The sequence below is a fragment of the Microcebus murinus genome, chromosome 9 (assembly GCF_040939455.1).
Source record: "Microcebus murinus isolate Inina chromosome 9, M.murinus_Inina_mat1.0, whole genome shotgun sequence".
Classification (NCBI taxonomy): Eukaryota; Metazoa; Chordata; class Mammalia; order Primates; family Cheirogaleidae; genus Microcebus; species Microcebus murinus.
Genome location: NC_134112.1, coordinates 102,727,832 through 102,750,763, shown reverse-complemented (window position 1 = coordinate 102,750,763; position 22,932 = coordinate 102,727,832). Strand labels below are relative to the sequence as shown.

Below are 22,932 nucleotides of genomic sequence, written 5' to 3'. Positions count from 1 at the left end.
CTTTAAATTCTGTTTACTAGTACTGGGAAAAAACACAGCTGCATTCCTGAGGATGGGTGAGGATAGTTTGTGCCATCGATGAAGAACATATCAATGAAAACACTCCAGGGTGACCACATTCATGAGGCGGCTACAGCTAGTAGAAACCAAGAGACAGCTTGGAACAGGCTCACTGTGCCTGCGAAGTCAGCAGCAAACGTCTGGGGGCAAAAACAGATGCTTCTTCACCTGTAGATTATGGGAAAACTGTAAATAACCCCCCCATGTGCTCACAGCCTCCGGCCCTCCTGGTAGCTTCTGCATTCTCAGAGTAACAAAAACAATTCCTCTGCCTCCGGACAACAGCACTTATATCCCAATTTGTTGCCACTTTATAGAAAGGCTATTTCAAAACCTGCTGAGGAGCTCTACTTAAGCCATTCTGTATCTTAAAGGTTTGCTGGTTCTCATTTTATATAGCTTTAAACTTGAATGTTAAACTTGTCAGGTTTGCTTCTTTTAATATTTCACATTTTAAATGACTATTCAATTATTCTTACTAATTCACTTTCTTAGTTTTGGAACCATCAAGTCTAAGGATGGGCTTTCAAATCCATTGTCTCACTCTGATTAAGGGCTGTGCTCATTACCTTAATTCCTCTGCCTGCACTCTGCTGACAGTCCATCTGTTAGCCAAGCCTCGGGGGGCTGTTATACTCCAATGTGTAAAACACCACCCTTCCCTTAAATGGATTAAAGGCACCTGATAAACGATGGTGCACTTGTGTGACTTGGAAGACAAAGGACCAGGAAGTTACCAGTTAAGGAACTTCCCAGGCTCCCAATTACCCTGCCAACGTTTCCAATAACTTTAAAATGGTTACACTGCTTTTAATTTAAAATCCTCTCTAGCTAAACCTAAACAACTATGTATATGTCTAAAGAATGCCAGACATGGCAGGGCACGGTGGCTCATGCCTGTAACCCTAGCACTCTGGGAGGCTGAGGCGGGCGGATTGCTCGAGGTCAGGAGTTCGAAACCAGCCTGAGCAAGAGTGAGACTCCGTCTCTACTATAAATAGAAAGAAATTAATTGGACAACTAATATATATAGAAAAAATTAGTCAGGCATGGTGGCGCATGCCTGTAGTCCCAGCTACTCGGGAGGCTGAGGCAGGAGGATTGCTTGAGTCCAGGAGTTTGAGGTTGCTGTGAGCTAGGCTGACACCATGGCACTCTAGTCTGGGCAACACAGTGAGATTCTGTCTCAAAAAAAAAAAAAAGAAAAAAAGGAGAATGGAATGCCAAACATGTGCTCAAATTTCACATTTGAGGGGCAGATTTAAAATCCCCTTTAAATACAAGCAGAGATTACCATTCTTCATGTTCTAATAAAAAAAAAAAAAATACAAGCAGAGAGCTGGAGCCATTCTAGTGTCAAGTGCTGTCCCTCACCCTCCTGAAGATCTCCCATGGCACCGGGGCCCACAGGCCTCAGAGGACACACGACCTGCTTACCATTTAAGCCTCCAGCAACTCACTTCCCTCTTCTGAGATAGGAAGGGTCCTGGGAACTGCCTAAGGCCACACAGCAAAGCAGCCCACAGTTTCTGCATAACAGATGATTATTTGTGGGTCCTTCTTAAAACCCTTAGCATTTTCCTTAAGAAAGATGCCTAAGTAAATTAGTCTAAAATAAAATTTCATGTTCGTTATTAAACAGACTAACACACAGCCAAATTGATTACACTGAAGAAAACAAATTTGAGAGCAGCACCATTATTTTAAAAGGGAAGAGTAATTAATACATTTTGCCAACATAATGAAGTATTTCCATATTACAGATCTTTAAATAATGATAGTTCATAAATTTAAGCCTGCATAAAGGAATACCTTTTTATATGTACTTCCACAGAAATCCTTAAGATCACTCCTAAAATTAGGTGTTTTACCAGTGAATTTCTTAATTTTCTAATTAGGATCTTTAGTATAATTACTCTTATATATTTTTTTTTGAACAGAGTCTCGCTCTGTTGCCTGGGCCAGAGTGTAGTGGCATCATCATAGTCACAGCAACCTCAGACTCCTGAGCTCAAGATCCTCCTGCCTCAGCCTCTCGAGTAGCTGGGACTATGGGTGTGTGCCACCATGCCCAGCTAGTTTTTGTATTTTTCTCAGAGACAGGATCTCACTCTTGCTCAGGTTGGTCTCGAACTCCTGGCCTCAAGCAATCCTCCCGCCTCGGCCTCTCAGAGTGCTAGGATTACAGGTGTGAGCCACGGTGCCTGGCCTTGTGTAATTATTCTTATGCATTAACATCTATAATTTCTTAACTCTGTGGGAATTTCCATGAATAATTGGAACATCTTAGTGTCACATTTTTGCTTTTAACAGATTCCAGTATTATCAGTGATGTTTTAATGGAATGCTTTCACATATGACATCTCCCTATTACCATCTATTTTCAGAAGAAAAAATGGGAAATACTCCCATTAGCAAAGGCCTTGGACAGGTCATTATAACACTCAGTGTCCTAAGGTTTTTTTTTTCCCCTTTAAGACAGAGTCTTACTATGTTGCCCGGGCTAGAGTGCAGTGGTGTCATCATAGCTCACAGCAACCTCAAACTCTTGGGCTCAAGCGATCTTCCTGCCCCAGCCTCCTGAGTAGCCAAGACTACAGGCATGTTCCACCACGTGCGGCTAATTTATTCTATTTTCAGTAGAGACAGGATCACATTCTTGCTCAGGCTGGTCTCGAACTCCTGAGCTCAGGCAACCCTTTCACTTCACCCTTCCAGAGTGCTAGGATTACACGTGTCGGCCACTGTTGCCCAGCCTCGTCCGGAGGCTTTTGTTACATTTAAAAATCATGCCACTAGGTGGTGGTGCAAGGCAACGGCAGCCTGCACCATCACCATGTGTAGAAAATTTGCTTACAATAACAACAAACCTTATACTTCATCTAGTTTCTCAAAAAAAAAAAAAAAAAAAAAAACAAACCTCACTCTGCAAAAATCATCTTAATTTTGTATGGTTGAGACTTTAGTTCTATGGTATGGAAGAGAAGGTTAAAAAAACAGCAACTAGGCCAGGTGTGGTGGCTGACACCTGTAATCCTAACACTTTGGGAAGCTGAGGAGGGAGGACCACTGGAGCCCAGGAGTTGGAGGCTGCAGCAAGCTATGATGATGCCACTGCACTTCGGTCCAGGCAACAGAACAAGACTTGTCCCAAAAAAACAAAACAAAACAAAACAAAACAAAACGCTACTAAATTACAAATGAAATCAGGTTCCATACTTCTCATTCCTATTTTATAACACTTTGATGCTCGTCTCAGGAATGCCAAAAGGTTATCTAATAAGTATTACACAAAGAGGCAGAAGGCCTACCTTCCTTTAGTCTGACCTAGTTTTACTCTGAACCTATTTCTGAAAGTGGCTTTGAAGGCTAATAGACTGAAAATTCAAGTTCCAAAAAAGACGACCATTATCCAGAATGTTTAGATGCTAGGCAGCATAAACCTCTGTGTGTGCTTTTTAATTCTGAAGACATCTCTCTGGTGTACAGACCGTTACTACCCAGCAGCTCTGCAGCTTAAGGAGGAAGCCCCCAGTAAGGATTGGAATCTTATTTTCCTGAGAATTCTCAGTACAGCAGAATATTACGACTAAAAAGAATTAATACCTCAGTGGGATATCACTTTATACTCATTATGATGGCTATTTTTAAAGAAGAGAAAGACAGAAACGGAGGAAAAAGTGGCGAGCAGCGAGTGTCACCATGGAGGACGTGGAGAAGCCAACCCCGTGCACTGCAAGAGGGGACGTATAATGGCAGCTGCTGTGGAAAACGGTCTGATGGCTCCTTAAACAGGTAAACACAGAAATGGGGCATGAACCAGCAATTCCACTTCTAGATACACACTCTTGTTAAAAAAGAGACAAGAGTCTCACTGTGTTGCCCAGGCTGGTATCCAACTCCTGGCTTCAAGTGATCCTCCCATCTTGGCCTCCTGAAGTGCTGGGACCACAGGCATGAGCCACTGTGCCTAGCCTCTATATACTCAAACTGAAAACAGGACAAATTTTGTAAAATGTTGTAATGAGTATTTTTTAAATAAAGGTACATTTAGCTACAATTTCCCATTTTCCCTATGTATGGTGACTTTTGGGACACCCTGTATATCTGCTTCTCTTGTTACAATGTGTACTCTCTTATAATTTTTTAAAAAACAAAAACTGCATTAATTTGAACTTGCTCAACATGTGGTTATCATAATAAAATGTTAGTGCCGTGACCTAGGGGTTTGAGCTGGGGATTATCCTGCGTGGGTCAACATATTTTCAATGAGTCATTTTAGCTTTCAGATTAGGGACGCGGAGCCTGGATGTGAAGCAAGTCCCAGATGCTATCAATTCATCAATAAATTGCTTAGTACACTGTACATGAATGTTTGTAGCCCTATCATTCATAATAGCCAAAAAGTGGAAACAACTCAAATATCCAGCAGCTGATGAAGAGCACGTGGTGGTGTATCCGTATGACGGAACATCACTCAGCAGAGAAGAAACCAAGTCTTGACACACGCAGCAGGTGAAGGTGAGGGTCACAGAGTCCGTGGTGTGAGGCATCCAGACATGCGGACGCAGGGGCAGGAGGCGGGCTTGGGGGCCCAGGTGGGGTGGGGTGGCTGCTAAAGGCACAACTTCTCTCTGGAGTTAAGACGATATTCTAAAACTGGTTGTAGTGACCATGGCCGCACAACTCTATGAATACACTAAAAACCACTGGACTGTACACTCTAAGAGGGTGGATTTCATGTTATGTGAATTATATCTTAATAAAGCTATGAAGAAAATAGTTCATGGCCGGGCGCGGTGGCTCACGCCTGTAATCCTAGCTCTCTGGGAGGCCGACGGATTGCTCGAGGTCAGGAGTTCAAAACCAGCCTGAGCAAGAGTGAGACCCCATCTCTACTATAAATAGAAAGAAAGTAATTGGCCAACTAATATATATAGAAAAAATTAGCCGGGCATAGTGGCACATGCCTGTAGTTCCAGCTTCTCGGAAGGCTGAGGCAGGAGGATTGCTTGAGCCCAGGAGTTTGAGGTTGCTGTGAGCTAGGCTGATGCCACGGCACTCACTCTAGCCTGGGCAACACAGCGAGACTGTCTCAAAAAAAAAAAAAAAAAGAAAAAGAAAAAGAAAATAGTTCAAATCTCCAACATGGGCCTTTCTTTTTAAAAACGGGTATGAATGACAAGAGCAACCAGAGGGACAAGGGACAGGAAGCCCTGACGTGAGTGTCAGAGCAGCCAGAGTCACTCGGAAGGCAGGAGCGAGGACGGCACCCCCAGCCCCAGGGCTCCTGTCCAGAGGTGCCAGCTGGCCACTCTCAGAGTAGGAACCAGACAGGACAGGAGGCATGATCACAGCCACAAGGCCATCCCGCCGGAGCAGCGCTCTGCACCGGGCAGGCCACACCGCCAGGGAGCCGAGCACGGTGCACAAAGCATCTCAGGCTCCTCCGAACTCCTACCTCTAACTCCCAGCTACACTTTCTTCCAAAACGTGCAAGAGCCCAAACAATGCAACAAGACATGCTTTCACACAGAGGAATCAGCTTCCTCACCGCCACGGGCAGGGCCGTCCTCACCTGTGCCTCGCCCAGGTCGTTGTTCACCACGGTGAAGTTCAGCCCCAGCTCCTCCACGTCGTCCTCGTAGCTCTTGAGGAACAGCAGATTCTTATAGACCTCGGGGTCCAGGGAGGCCAGGTGGTGGATGTCCACATCCGCGCTGGTCCCCAGCAATTTGGAGAGGAAAAAGCCCGCAAAGGGCAGCTCCACCAGCATGTTTTCATAGAGAGCCTTCAAGTAAGACCAACGAACAGTGATTAGCATCTAGACTTTTTTTTCATGCTTTCTACAAATAAAAAACATGCGTTCGATTTAACATCTAGCAGAACTGTAAGATCGCAGATACTATTTCTCCCGAATGACGATGAGGACAGTGGAAGCTAATGCTCAGCGAGCATTTGCCACGTGCCACGCTGCGGTGCAAGCATTCAGCGAGTCGGAAACCCTCCAGCAGACTGTGTAGGGGTGAAATCACAGAACACCAACACCTATGGGGATTCTTCTGTCCAGATGCAGTCGCGCTTGCTGCCCGCGCTGGAGTGCGGTAGCTACTCACGGATGCGCTCCCACCACTCATCAGCACTGAGGTGACCTGGTGGCCACCGCTCCCAGCAGGTCATGTACTGACGTTCCCAGCTAAGTGCAGATGGCTGACCTGCACGGCACACTGTGGCCCAGCACCCCTGGGCTCGAGCAATCCTCCAACAAATGGGACCTTTAAGAGCCAAATCGCTCATGCGACATGGAGGTTGGTAAATGTTTTCCGTAAAGAGACAGATAGTATCTCAGGGTTTGCAGGGTTATTAGTTTCCTAAGACTGCTTTAACAAATCATCATGAACTGGGACATTTAAAACAACATACACTATTGCCTCACAGTTCTAGTGGCCAGAAGTCCAAGACCAAGGTGCCGGCAGGGCCCTTCTCCCTCTGAAGGCTCTAGGGGAGGATCCTTCATTGTCTCCTCCGGCTCCTAGTCTCCCCGTAATCCCTGGGGTTCCATAGTCTGTGGCTGTGTCACTCCACACCGTCTCTTGACATGGCTGTCCTCCTGCTCTCTGGTGTGAATCTCTTCTCCTTTCTCTTTTAAGGACACCAGTCACTGGATTTGGGACTCGCCCTACTTCAGTATGACCTCATCTTAACTTGGTTACGTTTGCAAAGACCCTATTTACAAATAAGGCCACATTCATAGGTACAACAGGGTGTCAGGACTGGAACACAGCTTTGTGTGGCCACAGTGCAGTCTGCGGTAGCAGACCTTCCCCGCCACGCGGTGTGCGAGCAAATGAGGGCTGCAGTGCTTCAACCTGGGTTTCATGGAATTTTCACATGTCAAAAATGTTACTGATGTCTTTACTGTGAGTTACTGTAAAGAACTTTGTATCTAAGAATTTCAAAGCATAATTATCTGCAAACTTACTATTATTTTTATGAGACAAGGTCTTGCTATGTCACCCAGGCTAGAGTGCAGTGATGTCGTCATAGCTCACTGCAACTTCAAACCCCTGGACTCGAGTGGTCCTTCTGCCTGAGCCTCCAGAACAGCTGGGATGACAGGAGCATACCACCACAGCTGGCTAGTTAACAAAAACTTTTTTATATAGATGGGGTATCACTATGTTGCTCAGGCTGGTCTAAAACTCCCGACCTCAAGCAATCCTCCTGCGTCAGCCTCTCAAATGCTAGGATTACCAGCATGAGCCACTGCACCCAGTCTATAATTATTTTTTGAATTTATTTATATCAAAGTGTAATTTAAATATAGTAAAACGTACACAACAACTTCATGTACAGCTTGATAAATTTTTTGATTTGATATTGCATAGTGACCACAAAGATCAAGATATAGAAACTTCATATCCCCACTGCCTAAGTTGCTTTCCAAATTGCAATGACTTTTTCATTACCACCAGCAATGTGGGAACCCTCACCAATCATCATCACTATTTTTTTTTTTTTGGAGACAGAGTCTCGCTCTGTTGCCCTGGCTAGAGTGCCCTGGCGTCAGCCTAGCTTACAGCAACCTCAAACTCCTGGGCTCAAGTGATCCTCCTGCCTCAGCGTCCCGAGTAGCTGGGACTACAGGTGTATACTACCATGCCTGGCTAATTTTTTCTACTTTTTTTAGTTGCCCAGCTAATTTTTCCTATTTTTAGTGGGGATTGGGGTCTCTATCTTGCTCAGGCTGGTTTCAAACTACTAATCTCATGCAATCCTCCCACCTTGGCCTCCTGGAGTGCTAGGATTACAGGTGTGAGCCACCACGCCTGGCCACCAATCATTACTATTATCAGTCTTTTGGTTGGTGCAATGGGGTATCTCACTGTGGTCTTAATTTGCATTTTCCCTGCATTTCCCTTAACTGGGGTTAAATCAAGTGCTGGTGAGTAGATCTGTATTAATCTCCAGAGATCCCATACCAAAATAAGGTGGGAGGTAAAATTATGAAAGGTTACCAACATAAAGTCAGGTTTCACGTGGCATGATAAATATTTCAGTGGCCTACGGATATAAAATACAAGAGGGAATCGGAAATATGCTGAACTTTTCAAAAACATTCTTAGTATTTTATTCTAACAGACAATTCACTTGGAAGCTCAACAGTCTTTAGTGTGAAAACTTTTTTTTTTTTTTCTCACTTTGTTGCCCAGGCTAGAGTGAGTGCCGTGGCGTCAGCCTAGCTCACAGCAACCTCAAACTCCTGGGCTCAAGCAATCCTTCTGCCTCAGCCTCCCGAGTAGCTGGGACTACAGGCATGCACCACCATGCCCGGCTAATTTTTTCTATATCTATTAGTTGGCCAATTAATTTCTTTCTATTTATAGTAGAGACGGGGTCTCGCTCTTGCTCAGGCTGGTTTTGAACTCCTGACCTTGAGCAATCTGCCCACCTCGGCCTCCCAGAGAGCTAGGATTACAGGCGTGAGCCACCTCGCCCGGCGAAAACTTTTCTAATAAAGGTAACCATTACCATATCTTGAATGCTTACCATGTGCCAGACACAATGCTAAGCATGTAGTAAGACATTAATTATCTTATTTCCATTTGGTCTATTTGGACAATTTTATAATTTATGGTAAAAAAAAATGGATGCAAACAGAAAATCTGAATTTCCTCTATGAATGCTGCACTTGCTAGACTATGTCTAATCTACAGAGAGATAGCTATGTATTTCCAGTGATCCTACAAAATGCTCTCTCCCCGGTGTCCTCGGGTCAAAGTGGTTTAACTACCCTCACCTGTCAAGTGGAGAACTTGAGGCCTAGTTTAAAGCAAGCAGCCCTCCCAGCAGCGGGGTCAGGAGCCCTCCTCGCAGTTGGCAGCGTGGCGCTGAGACCGTGCCCGAGACTGGGGGACCCCCGCAGGAGAGCGGGTGAAGGCTGGGCTAGCCCTGCCTTACAGGTAGCTACGATGAGCTGTGCTCCAGGAGACATGCTGGACACACCTGGATCCTTTTTATCCCACTGATTTCAGATTCAAGTGCTACGTGCTACTCCTGAAATACCGAAATAAAAACAAAACTTCATCTGTGGGGTAATCATTCATCCACGAGACTGTCAACTCAGGAAATCACCTTTGAACCTGAGCGGCCATCCACCACTGGACCACGCTGGGCACACTCAGCAGTGGGCTGAGGGTTTACTAGGACAGATCTGAGTGAATTCACACGAGCGTGAACAGAGTGCTGGGACTGTGTGCCTACAATCTCCCGGCAAAGGAGAAACTGCTCATCTGGGGCGTGAATCCTTTGTTTAGCCATAGCTTCAAGCACTGTGACAGTATTTAATCATCTATTTCATATGTAAAGACTATAAACTCACTAATCCTTAAACACCCTAAAACCTACACAGTCAAACACAGAATGTGAAGATACTCCTTGAAATCTGCATTTTAAAGACTCACCCACTTGGGGAGTCCCAGCACTTGGTGAGGCCAGAGTAGGAGGACTGTTTGAGGCGAGGAGTTCCAGACCAGCCTAAGCAACACAGGGAGACCCCATCTCCACTAAAAATAAAAAAAAAATAGCTGAACGTGGTGGTACAAGCCTGTTATCCCTGCTACATGGGAGGCTGAGGCAGGAGGATCACTTAAGCCCAGGAGTCTGAGGCTGCAGTGAGCTGTGATCTCACCATTGCACTCCAGCCTGGGTGGCAGAGCAAGACCCTGTCTCAAACTAATAAACAAGCAGACAAACAGGGAGACTAGCCCAGCAACGTGACTGGAGGAAACCAGAGAACAGTTGCTGACGTTCTCCCCAAAGTACAGGTCTAGAATGCCACTGGATTCTTGCAGCATAAAACCACCAACAGACATTTGGAAGAATGCTTTTTTCCAAGGCTGCTCAGCGTAAGGGGCTTGGGCTCCCATCTGATGACTACAGACAGCACAACACTCCCCTACACCAAGACCACAGCTGTTCTTTGCCACGTAAACTTAAGTGTTAGGTCTTTGTGCTTTTATTTCTGATTTGAAGACTAATGATTACCTAGTTAATTTTGAGAAGATGGCAAAAAAAGACTTCTTAATGAGACAATGAATAACAAAATGGCAACTAACATGGAGCCATCTACTGATAATGTAGAGCTGTTATGAAAAGCCACAGTTTGCTTAAAGTTAAGAATGGTTAATACTATTAACCTGGACCACTTGTAAATACCATTACTTCTAAATGAATGATGAGTTCAAAGCCAAGGAGAACATTCTGCATAGAACTGCATGATTGATTCCAGGTGTTGAAGAAAAGCCCTCATTTATACAGTGGACTTTAAAAGTAAACTGGAAGTATAAATCATTTGATGTTCAATATATAAGGTCATTGTTTGCCATTTCTGCATTAGTAACAATAAACCAGTAAAACTGGTTAAATATATCAGGGCTACCTGAATTTTAAACAGAAATCCCACTGTGACTCATAAAACGTAAATGCATAGGTATAATTTTTTACATAAGGCAGGTTCAAACCTTCAGAGCATTTAATATACAAGCACTAATAAATGATAGCACTAAAAACTATGATTGCATCAGCTAAATGGATTATAAATTAAATTTCCATAATGTATGCAACTGAGAAACAAATGTAAGCATAAATCAAGGTATTTTCTAAACACAGGTTAATTATACAACTTCAAAAACTGCCTATTTTTTATGTAAAATAATCCACTTAGCATTTTTCACACTGGCCTTAATTCTCAGCCCACTGCACCACACATGTTCCCAGAAGCTTATCAATAACACTTGTCATGAAAAAATAGCTGTAGGTATATGGAAAAAACCTGTAGCGGATTTTTCAACTGTCTGTCTTTTATGAGTGTTTATAGCTAGAAATTGTGCCAAAATGATTTGAAATAAAAAGGATTAATTATAGCAGAAGCCTTTTAATATAAGTGAGTGCAGTCGCAATGCAATTAATGCAAATTGTGGCTCTATCAGGAGAATAAATGTGAACCACATCACAGGCCATTTCTGTTTGCCACCAAATAACTTCAGTAATTTACTACATTAAGAATCAATAAAAAAATAATGCTTTTCAAATGCATCTCTATCAATCTTTGGGCAGCTCTGAAGTGAACATTTATAACTTAATCTAAAAACTATATAAGAGACGATGTCTTGCTTTAAAGTCACTGTAATTGAGTGAGCAGATAATTTCAGTTATTTCACATCATACTAACCACAGTTTAAAAAATGAAAAAGAAATGTAAAATAAGGATATATATCAATAACATGTTATTTAATATCTGTGCTTCAGAATTAATAACTGGGAATTTAAAATCATATTCCTTTGCCTGGGACCACTAGTGACTGATGTGAACTCTAAGCGCCTACAGGGCAAGAGACACTTAATTTTTAATGCTTGAGTCCAAGTGCAACACATGGTACCCATTCATTTAACAAACATTTATTAAGTGCCCACTATATGCCAGGGACCACCTTACTTACTGGAACTCTGCATCCATGAATTTGCTTGCAAAAAAATTCCTTTTCTAGACTCTTCAGGTTATGTGAGATTATGCATATACGTCAAGATTCATTTCAAATCCTTGCTCTTCATAATCCTATTCCAGAGCTCTCTATACACTGTCAACTCCCATAACGCTTTTGTCTACATGGTTACCTTGACACGAAAATAAAAGTCTGAGCTGTGAAATGGTGTTCTGTGTGTTTCACGTGGGTGGCCATCACCCGGGAAGACACCGAGTACCCTGCACGCGGGCCAGGTCCCATGAGCACCTCACCGGACACACCACATGCTCAGCACCACTGCTGGCCACGCCAGGGAGCTTCTCACGTTCGCTGAGTTGAAATCAACTAGTCACTCGTAGTTCTGCTCCTCAGAGAAGAGGAGTCTAGTGACCAGCATGGGCTCCTGAAAGACCACGCCAGGACTTCTCCACACAGGCTGCGACGTTCCCAGAGAGCAGAGCCACCCGGGGCTCACCTGCACCCCAGCCTTTCTCCATGAGATGGTGGCACTGCAAAAAGGCAAGCGCCCCCCTCTTCCCTCTCCTACTCTGAAGCTCTGGTTCCACAGCTTCCAGGTTTGGGCTCCAACAGAGAACCCCCAACCTGCCCACCAAAGTATTTCCATAAAACAACAAACTTACATGTCCATGACCAAAAGGGTCTGCCAAAGCAACAACCCACATTCCCACTGCCATCCACAAGAAGTAAACACCCGAGCGTCTGACATCAGCTGTTAACACCCTTGCTTCCAAAAGACACGAGGAGTTTAAGAAAATACTGACGTCCCGTGCAGTCTTAAAGTACTCTGCACAACCAATAACTATTTCTCATAATTAAAAGGAATCATTTTCTTCAGGTTTAAAAGTTCTACTTTTTACTATACAAGAGAATAAATTATCAGGCTTTAGAAATCTGTCAAATTACTTCTCTTGCAGTCTGAGGATAACGGTGCTGGAAGATTTAGTCACCACTGGGTGCTGAGTGTGTCCCTCCAGCTCCTTTTAGCTTTCAAACGATCACATCCATGAACTCTGGTCTACAGCGACTGCTTCCTTCTCCAACTCCTCCGACACTGGCTCTGTCATGAATATGACATGAGTGTTCTTTGGTAATAACAGCTTTACTGAGATGTAATCACACACTTCAGAATTCACCCATTCAAAGCGAACGAGGGTTCTCCTTATATTCAGAGCTGTACAATCATCACCTCAAAAGGAAAGTCCACACCCCGCCAGGTCACTCATCAACCCCCAGCCCAACTCCCTGTCTCAGCACATCTCCTGCTGTGGCCATTTCACACACAGGAATCACACACCATGTGGCCTTTTGTGTCTGGTTCTTTTGCTTAGCACAATGCTTTCCAGGGCCATCTGCTCAGCATGTGTCAGAGCTTCACCCCGTTCTATGGCCGAAAACTCCTCCTCTGTGTGGCCAAGCCACACTTTGCTCACCCACTGGCCAGCGATGGGCCTATGCGAAACCCCACCTTTCAGCTGTTACCAATAGCACTGCTGTGAGCATTTGTGCACGAGATTCTGTGTGGACGCACATTTGCTGAGGAACCGCCAGACTGCTTTCCAACACGGCTGCCCCATTTTACACTGCCCTGGGCATGCCTGGGAGTTCCCATCTCCCCACATTCTCAGCAACACTTGCCTCCACATCATGTGACCATAGCCATTCTATCGGGCTTGAAGCAGTTACCTCAGTTTTCACTAGCACTTCCCTGATCACTAGTGATGCTGAACATCTCTTAATGTGCTTACTGTCCACTGCTCATTTCTTCTGGAGAAATATCTATTCAGGGCCGGGTGTGGGGGTTCACACCTGTAATTCTAGCACTCTGGGAGGCCGAGGTGGGAGGATTGCTTGAGCTCAGGAATTCAAGACCAGCCTGAGCAACAGCGAGACCCCATCTTTACTAAAAGTAGCAACACTAGCTGGGTATCCTGGTGTGCACCTGTAGTTCCAGCTACTCGGGAGGCCGAGGCAGGAGGATTGCTTGAGCCCAGGGGTTTGAGTTTGAGGTTGCTGTGAGCTAGGCCGACACCAAAGCACTCCAGCCCAGGCAACAGAGTGAGGCTGTCTCAAAAAAAAAAAAAAAAAAGAAAGGTCTGTTCAGGTCCTTTGCCCATTAGGTTATCTTTTCATTAGGGAGTCCTTTATATCTGTAGACACGAGCCCCTTATATACGTGATTTACAAATGATCTTCTCCCTGGCAGCGAGGTGTCTTTTCTGTTTCTTGAAGCACAAATGCTTTTAAATTTAATGAAGTCTGATGTATTTTTCCTGCTGCTACCTATGCTCCTGGTTTTGTGTCTAAGACAGGGCTGTTTTTGGCTGTACTACGACACTCAGCACGGTCTTTTCCACTTGGTTTCCTGGCGCACAGGCTTGCTGCACCCCGTCCCATTGCTCAGCAGCTCTCCCCCTGGAGCTGTCATCTCTTTCGCTGGGCACAGAAATGAGACAGGCGCCCTGTGTTCCTTACTGCCACTTGCAGACCATACATCTGGCTGTGAATCTTGTGCGCTGGGCCAGAGCACGCATGACCCCTCCTTGGTGCAGCCACTGCCTCCCTAACCCAGGGTTTGTCCTCCTGAGAGTCCAACACACACCAGCAGTCCTGCGATAACCTCTGGTGAGGATCACTCTCTGCCACTCCAGTCGTCCCGCTAGCCACCTACTCTTTTAGTCCCCGGCTCCGCTGTTCTTACCAGTACCTGGGTCCCTACACATGTCAATTCTCAGCACCTACACCGACCCTTGCCCCAACTCCTGTGGTCCTTGTTCCCTCTCCCTCAGGTCTCCATCCACAAATTTCCTCTCCAGACAGCCTGAATTTAAAGGATGACTCTTGTAAACACTCCCCGCTATGCTTGGCTTGCAGCCAATCTACCTTTATTATATGCACTTGGCAAAAAACCACCTGGTTAAATTTAACACTACACCCCAGTCAGAGACACACAGCTGGTTATGTTCGGAGAAAAACAACTAACCAAGCTGGCTGATCTCATTTACTTTATGACACTAACCTCAAATGAGCCTGAGGCTAACTGGCGATCCTACAGTGTCCCCTAACCCAGTAGTTCTCAAATCTTAGTGTGCACCAGAATCACATGCAGGGCTTATTAAAGCACAGCTTGCTGGGCTCCCACTCCCCAGTTTCAGACTCAGCAGGTCTGGGCTGGAGCCCAGGAATCTGCATTTGCAACAATCCCCCAGGTGAAGCTGACAGGCAGTGCAGGTCTGAGAGCTGGACCATTCCTCTTCCACTCTGGCTTCAGCTGCACCACCCGGCAGGGAGAAGCACTTTCATCTCCTACAACTACTGTGTCCTCCAGAGCTAGCAGGTCAGGTACCTGAATTTCTCGCTGATCAACCAACCATTCGAAGCCACTCGAGGCTGATGACGTTGGCCAGGCCCTGTCGGAAAGCCAGGCAGTGACTTCGCTGACTTCCAGCAGAACACACATTTGCTGTTATTTCTTCCATTTTTAAAGGGAAAACAAAACTCTATTAGGCCCACATCTCTTGAGCGACTGCTCAAATTTTCTTTATGGCAATGTCCCTCAAAAATGGGCTGTGACTGCTTCCCGACCTTCTCCGCTGACCCCTCCTTGCTGTCCCTGCACGAGGCCCACGGCAGCCCAGTCACAAACAGACGGCTAATCACTGTGCACACAGCAAAAATCACTGGCACCTCAGAGAGCCTCCGTGCCCGCCTAGGAGCATCACGGTGCCGCCTTCAAAACACCGAGTGCCTCTGCCTGTGTCTGGACTCACACAAACAGGACTCCTGCAGAACAGACTCCTCTGTGCATGCAGCTTTCACTCAGTCAGGTTAGCGCGGTGCAGCCACACTGCCGTGAGAAGTGGTGATTTGCTCACTCAAAAGGTCATGTAATTTCTCACAGTCTGTTACTCATCACACTGCTGAAGGACAAGCGGGCGGTGTGCAGGTTGAGGCCATGCAGCGCACAGTGAACGCTCCTTCCCGTTATCTGATGCCGCAAGTGCACAGATCTGCTGCGGTGGGCCTGCAGGGGCAGGACGGGTGAGGCTACGTCCAGCTTCCACAGGACACGGCTGCCGCTCTTTTCCATCCATCTGGTAAGGCTTCTGCCTCCACCACTGCCCAAAGCTGCTTGTCCACACTGCTACATGACACGGCCACTTCTTAGTCCTGATCCTATCTGACCTATTAGTAGCACCAGACAATATTCATCATTCTCTTTCCCTGGAAACACTTTCTCTGGAGCTACCACACTTTCCTGGTTTTCTTCCTACCCTTCCGGCCAAGTTCCTAAATTTCCACTGCTAAGTTCTCCACTTTCTGAACTCAGAGCCCAGACTGCCGTGGGGGCTTGGTTCTTCAGCCCCTCTTCTTCCCCAGCTGTGCCCCTCCCCAGTGACCTAATTCAGTCTCGGGACCTCAAGTACCACACGAATGCTGATGGCTCAGCCCAGGTCTTGCCCCTGCACCCAGGCCCAAATGGCCAGCGGCCGCCCTTCCGGCCGCAGAAGCGCCACGGCTCCCAGGCCTTTGGAATGCTGGCCGGAATCGCCCCGGCTTAGTCAGTGCACCTCCACCCTTCCAGGCACCAGAGCAGACTCCCGCAGTCCCTCATCTTCTCTTTCCTGCACTTCCCAACACCTGCTTCTTCCTCAGCGAAGCCCCTTGAACACGACGACCCCGCACCATCAGTGCCACCAGGGCTGAGCTGCCATCATCACTCCACCTGAACCATGCTGACACCTCCCTGCTGCAGCGCCTGCTCCAGTCCCAGCTGCCTGCAATTCCCAAGCCAAGGAGACCCCTGAAACACAATCCTGACCATGTCATGCCTGCCGGTGAGACCACGAGTCCCCACCGGGTCTGCCTCACTCCAGAGCTGGAGCTCGGCTACCCACTTGCTGCCTCTCAAAGTTGATTTCAAGATTAGAGACAAGATTAACAGTACACACCTTCATTTGGCTTGCTTTTCATAAAGTCACATTTAGCAAGTCTAAATGAAGATTTAAATGAACTCTATTTTATGTTTAGATATTTGTTATTCTTATTGCACTCAAAAAGGCCAGGCAGAGATTTGACAGTAGACTTTACGCAGGACCAGCAAGAACGTGTTTCTAATTTTCATGGCTTAGAGAAAGAAAAGGAGCCTCAATGTAATACCGACCACATTGTCCCCATGAATTTCAGATGTTTAACTATGGCTGGGAGAAGTTAAAACAATACGTGGGTGCCAGGCATGTTTAAGAACTCTGGCAACAACCAAAACAAAACAAATAAAAAATAAATGGGAAGGAATAACAGTAAGCAAGATCTATTTAAACCAGAGGCAGGAAGAATTTTTGTGATTTATTTGGGGTGCTAAAACTACAATGAAAATACTACTTAGATACTGGAGTCAACCGAATCTAGGACTATACCTGTCATTTTTACTGTATAGTCCACACCATTTGTATTTCATGGTTAATTCTGAACAAATACAATAAACTTATATATTAATAGAGAACTATGATGCTTTGGAAATATAGGAACTTATTGGGGGGCGGGGGAAGAGGGACAGATTACGGCCTTAATTTGGAAGGTGGATGACCTCTGGATCTGTGAATGGTCTGTTCTGAATGAAAAAACCCAGGACTGTTAGCATGCTACAAAAGCAGGTACGACTCTAAGAAGGGGTAAAATTCAAATAAAGCGATCATTTGTAAATTAGTTTTATCTCTGCCTTTTCTGCCTCCAAAAACAGTATAGTTCGAGCGTGGTGGCTCACGCCTGTAATCCTAGCACTCTGGGAGGCTGAGTCGGGCGGATTGCTCAAGGTCAGGAGTTCTAAACCAGCCTGAGCAAGACCGAGACCCCATCTCTACTAAAAATAGTAATAAATTAATTGGCCAACTAAAAATATATAGAAAAAATTAGCAGGGCATGGTGGTGCATGGCTGTAGTCCCAGCTACTCGGGAGGCTGAGGCAGGAGGATCGCTTGAGCCCATGAGTTTGAGTTTGCTGTGAGCTAGGCTGATGCCACAGCACTCTAGCCCAGGCAACAGAGTAAGACTCTGTCTCAAAAAAACCCAACAAAAAAAACCACAGTATAAATAAGGTCAAAGAGAGCAAACTCGAAATGAATTGTCTACGAGAGACAGCTGTGAAAACAGACAAAGCCAACTTGTGGAATCTGCTGCCATCAGAGAAGAAAAAAAGTCTTCAGTCTGGTTGGAAGTCTTATGCTAAGAACAGCACAACCCACTCTCTGCTGACTGTTACGTTCACGACATCTAAGGGAAAAGACTTTATTTATTTATTTATTTTTGAGACAGAGTCTCACTCTCTTGCCCGGGCTAGAGTGCCGTGGCTTCAGTCTAGCTCACAGCAACCTTACACTCTTGGGCTCAGGCGATCCTGCTGCCTCAGCCTCCCGAGTAGCTGGGACTACAGGCATGCGCCACCATGCCCGGCTAATCTTTTTCTATATATTGTTAGTTGGCCAATTAATTTGTTTTTATTTTTAGTAGAGACGGGGTCTCGTTCTTGCTCAGGCTGGTTTCCAACTCCTGACCTTGAGCGATCCACCTGCCTTGGCCTCCCAGAGTGCTAGGATTACAGGCGTGAGCCACCAAGCCCAGCCCGGAAAAGACTTTAGAGACCTGAGTCTCGCGGTCTGGTGACAGTCAGGTGAGGACACTCACTGCACCACCTTGTGATGAGCTCAGGGCTCCAAACAGGATCCTACGAAAGACGAAAGAGGGGCTTTGCCTTAAGGACTAAGGTAACTCAAATCACTAGTATTCACCTCAATCTATGATTTTAAAGCCTCGGCAAATTCAGTGAGCATTTTATAAAATGACACTAATGACAGAGAAAATAAATTCCCCCAACATCTGAAAAATCTCCAGATAAACTGTTAAGTGTCAGTATTACACTATATGATACATTAAGTGCACACTGAATTCTACTGAAATACAAATTTCTAAACCATGCTGAACTCACACAATTTGCTAATTAAAAAATTCAAATATATGACCAAAATATTATCAAATAACCTGATTTATAGGCATTCTGTTCCAATTAAATCAATATTCTGAAGCAAGAAAAAAAAGCCATTTTCAAATAGGATTCAAATATGATAAAGGATTTGCTTCAATAAATATTCTGAGCTTAATTGGCTTAAATGGAACCAGGTGCTTCTATCCATAAAAAAAGTCCAGGATGACATTACCACATCCTTGAGCTGTTTATTTAGTCCCTGTCTGGAGCCTGATTTACAGGCGATAAAATGCAATCACAACCCACACCAGAAGCAGGAATCATCTGCTAATGGAACGTTTAACTGAGAAGTGACCAGTGACGTGAGGTAATTCTTCCCAGGCAGGATCACTCCTGAAGACCTCTTTGCACTTTGTCACAGCAAACAATCACTAACATATGCATTAAAGAAAATTTAAATACATTATGACCCAATAAATATCATAATCAATCAATATACAATCTTCTTCTCTTAAGGATTAGTGTTCAGGTACCAGAATATTAGTGCTATACTATTACACTTACTTAGCTCTGAACAATTTTTAGCATGTTGGTACAAACTTTGACCACTTGTAATCAGATGATAATCATGTATATTTTATAAACTAGTACCCCCTTAGGAATATCCATGCAGAAAATAATGTAAGGAAAGTCTTAAGTACATGATATTAAGTTAACCACCATCTTCAAATAACTATAGTTTTGTTAGTTTTTTCTGAACTTCATTATATTTGAAATAGGTTTATTGAAATATAACTGACATAAATTTCACTTGTGGGAGAAAAAGGTTTAGATCACACATTCTCCTCCCTAGAACCTGGTAAAATATAAACATCTTCCAAAGGAGAGGAGTAAGAGCAATTACCCCTCCTGAATCTATAGTACAAGGAGCCATGATCTCCAGAATAATTTCAATTATAAGCAGTATGTCAATATATAGAGGGAAAAATGAGTTTATTCCTAAAACTGGATGATTTAAACCTTCAGGAAGAAAAAGTAATACACAATTTTAATAAGCCTTAATTCATGCACATAATGCTCTATCTTCTGTTGCTGCATTGTGTGGAAATCACAATAAGTAAAAAAATAAAGCAAAAGAAAGGCTCACCTTTATTTTTATTTATTATTATTAATTGAGAAGGTTCTTGGGTTTACCTCAATAGAAAGAACTATAGGACATCACTGTAAAGATTTTCATGCAAGGAGCTATGAAATTTACACCCTCCCGAGGAAGTGGAAGCTGAGATTCGATAAGTAAGTAGTCTGTGGATGCCAGTAAGGGGAGAGGTTATTTCTCTGAGAACTGACACCAAAGCCAGTGCATAGCTCCAAACTGGGGGAGATATGTTACATGTGTTAAAATTAATTAAAGTGAGAAAATGATCTGTTTAAAATCTATGCTAAAGACTCTAACATCAGATCAATGTCTGCAGTTTGTTACTGCAGTAAGGTGAGCCTACAGATGAAGACACACAGCAAAATCATAGTGAGGTCAAGTTTGTGCCCATCACGAAACCTGAAGAACACGTAAAATCTACATTGTCAAAGTAGCAACATTTGGAACCTGAACAAATAAATAATAACTGGTCACACAACAATGCATCTCAAAGAGACACAAATAAGGGGAATTATTTGTCAGGCCTAGGGTCATATCCCCATTTGCTATTAATAAATATATACACAGTACATTACTACAAAGCTATAGTAATCAAGACAATATTGCACTGGCATAAGGCCAGACACAGAGATCAATGGAATAGAATTCAGAGTCCGGAAATAAGTTGGCACATTTACGGCCAACTAATTTTTAACAAAAGTGCCAAGAAGATCAGGCTGCCTATCTCTTTTCCTATTCTTATAAAGCACCAGTCCCCTCCCATGACGACTCAATCACCACTCAGAGCCACTACCTCTCAGTTCTGCCACACTGGGGGTTCAGTTTCAACATGAGTTTTGGAGGGGACATTCAAACCACAGAACTTACAGCCTTCTCTTTCCGGTTCTTCCCAGAGTTGGGAAAAGCTGGGTTGAGAAGGTGGAAAAAGAAAAAGCAAAAAAAAGAAAACCCATAGAACTTATAACCATAAATATCTCTATTTAGTGGTGTGGTTTTTGAACATTTAGCATCTGAATTTCTGAAAAAAATCTTGTGGCAAACATAGAAAACATTCATACAGAAATATAAGATGCCAACATCTTTTGGTCTTAAATTTATTTTTATATAACGATTACTTTACCTTTCCAAGCATTCTGCCTAGGAAGTAGTAATGTCTGGCAAAAGAATCTCCCACAAGCATCTGAGCAGCCGGGTTGGGGTACAGAAGCCCTTCATTAGTAGTCTTAAAGAAACCCTGGTTGGGGTTAAATCCTGATTTCAGTAGTTCATTTAAAAATTCTCTGAAAATACCACCACCATCAATGCCAGCTTCGTCCAGGCCATGGGCATTGAGCAGGTGCACTCGGATCCGCTTTTTCAAATCAGGCTCTGTGTAAAAAGAGTGAGGAGAAAAGATGTTAAAAGAAAGCAATAAGATAAGCAGTTATTACAGGAAGTCTTGGGAGTGGGAGTGAGAATATTAGGGCCGTTTCAATGCAGGATTCAAAATAGTGATGGCTCACGCCTGTAATCCCAGCAGTGTGGGAGGCTAAGGCAGGAGAATCACTTGAGCTCAGGAGTTTGAGATCAGTCTCTCGAGATCCCATCTCTACTAAAAATAGAAAAATTAGCTGGGCATGGTGGTGCCCACCTGTAGTCCCAGCTACTTGGGAGGTTGAAGCAGGAGAATCACTTGAGCACAGGAGTTTGAGGTTGCTGTGAGCTAGGCTGGCGCTATGGCACTCTAGCCCAGAAGACAAAGCAAGACTCTGCCTCAAAAAAAAAAAAAAAAAGAGAGAGACAAGACTGACCAATATTTTCCCCAGAGTTTACACAGCAGAAAAAGAAGAAAAGAAAATGGAACTGAGAGAAAAGAGGAGTGTTTGTGAAAAGATAAAATTATCCCCCATATTCTAAAGGATATGACAGAGTGAAATGCTTACAGAGGAGGAGAGTGGAATTAGGGACATGGGATAATACTGGAACAGTCATCAGCAAGAAAAATGAATACAGATGTTGGCTAGGTGAACGTGAGAGACTCTCTGAATGGGGTCACTGGTACAGGGACTCTCAGAGAGGATCAGCACTCCAGAATCTACATGATTTTTAAAAGCTGTATGTGGCTAGAAGAAAGGGGGAAATTACTTATTATAAAATTTGCTGCAAAAAATATTTAAAAATTAAAAAAAAAATTAACAAAGCCACTCAACTATTCTTGATGCTTGACAGAATTTCTCATAGGTCCTCCTAACTAGGAATAACATGTCCCTATACTTGCTTGCAATGAACACTGCAAACCTGCAATGTAGGCTTCAGGATACCCCCCCCCAATACAAGTCAAGAAAGGTATTCTGTCAAAAGTCAAAGCAAGGTGGGCTGAGTTAGACGTGCTCTTACAGACAGGCTGATCACAGAACAGCTTTGGGAAAGTAAGTGCAATGTGCTTTATCTTTCCCCAAGAACGAGCTACAGATGCCCTGCAAAACAGAGAGAGGACAGGGGAGGGCAAGAAGGGGAGGGGAAGAAGTGGGGCAAACGGCTGCGTGTGGAGTCCAGGCAGATGAGAAAGCAACAGTTCCCAGGTTTAGACACTTCACAGTCTGCCTGAGCAGCTTCCACCTTTCAGATGTAGTGTCAACAGTCACCCCAAGCATCTCAAGGGCCACGTGACCTCCAGAGACACTCTGGAAAAGGGGTTTAGCAGAAACCATGTTGGGTAAAGCCTTCAGGCAATCTCCTCGAAACCTTGTTTTTCTCTATATTGCTATGCAAAGGTGTAATTTTGAAGTTATGTACCTGGAGTATAAATATTCTATAATATGTTTTCAAATGGGGCAAATATAATTTATCGTATTGACTGTGGTTTGCAGCCACGATGGACAGGAATAACAACTTCCATTCATCGAGAAAGGGCCCACGAGGTGGGTCACCAGTGAGCGGCCGCAGGGACCCAGTGTGACCTGCCGTGTCTGTCACCTCTCTGCTACCAGTCTGGCTCCCCTGGAAGTCAGATAAACGAATCCAGACCGTCTGGCTGCAGCCCACTCTCCCACTTTGTAAAGGGATAACAGCAGCTGTCACTGATCACTTACCCAGCTAGAATCTATGCTAGGAACTTTACGTCTATTACTGCAAATGCTTTAACAACCTTCTGGGTTAAGAAGCATCCCCACTTCGCAGTGAGGAAACTGAGGACAGGAAAGGTTGTTTATTATA

The 22,932-nt window shown here is 44.4% G+C and overlaps 1 protein-coding gene across 2 annotated transcripts in view; it reads right to left on the bottom strand.

Annotated features, from left to right (window-relative positions):
- The window catches only part of UBE3C (ubiquitin protein ligase E3C), a 111,374-nt gene that overhangs the window by 18,564 nt on the left and 69,878 nt on the right, over nucleotides 1-22,932 (bottom strand). For both annotated transcript variants that reach the window (XM_076006757.1, XM_076006758.1), the window contains 2 exons: nucleotides 20,858-21,105; nucleotides 5,639-5,851 (listed from right to left, as the gene is read on the bottom strand). In XM_076006757.1, the coding sequence (XP_075862872.1) occupies nucleotides 5,639-5,851; nucleotides 20,858-21,105 (461 nt within the window). The remainder of the gene's footprint in view (nucleotides 1-5,638; nucleotides 5,852-20,857; nucleotides 21,106-22,932) is intronic.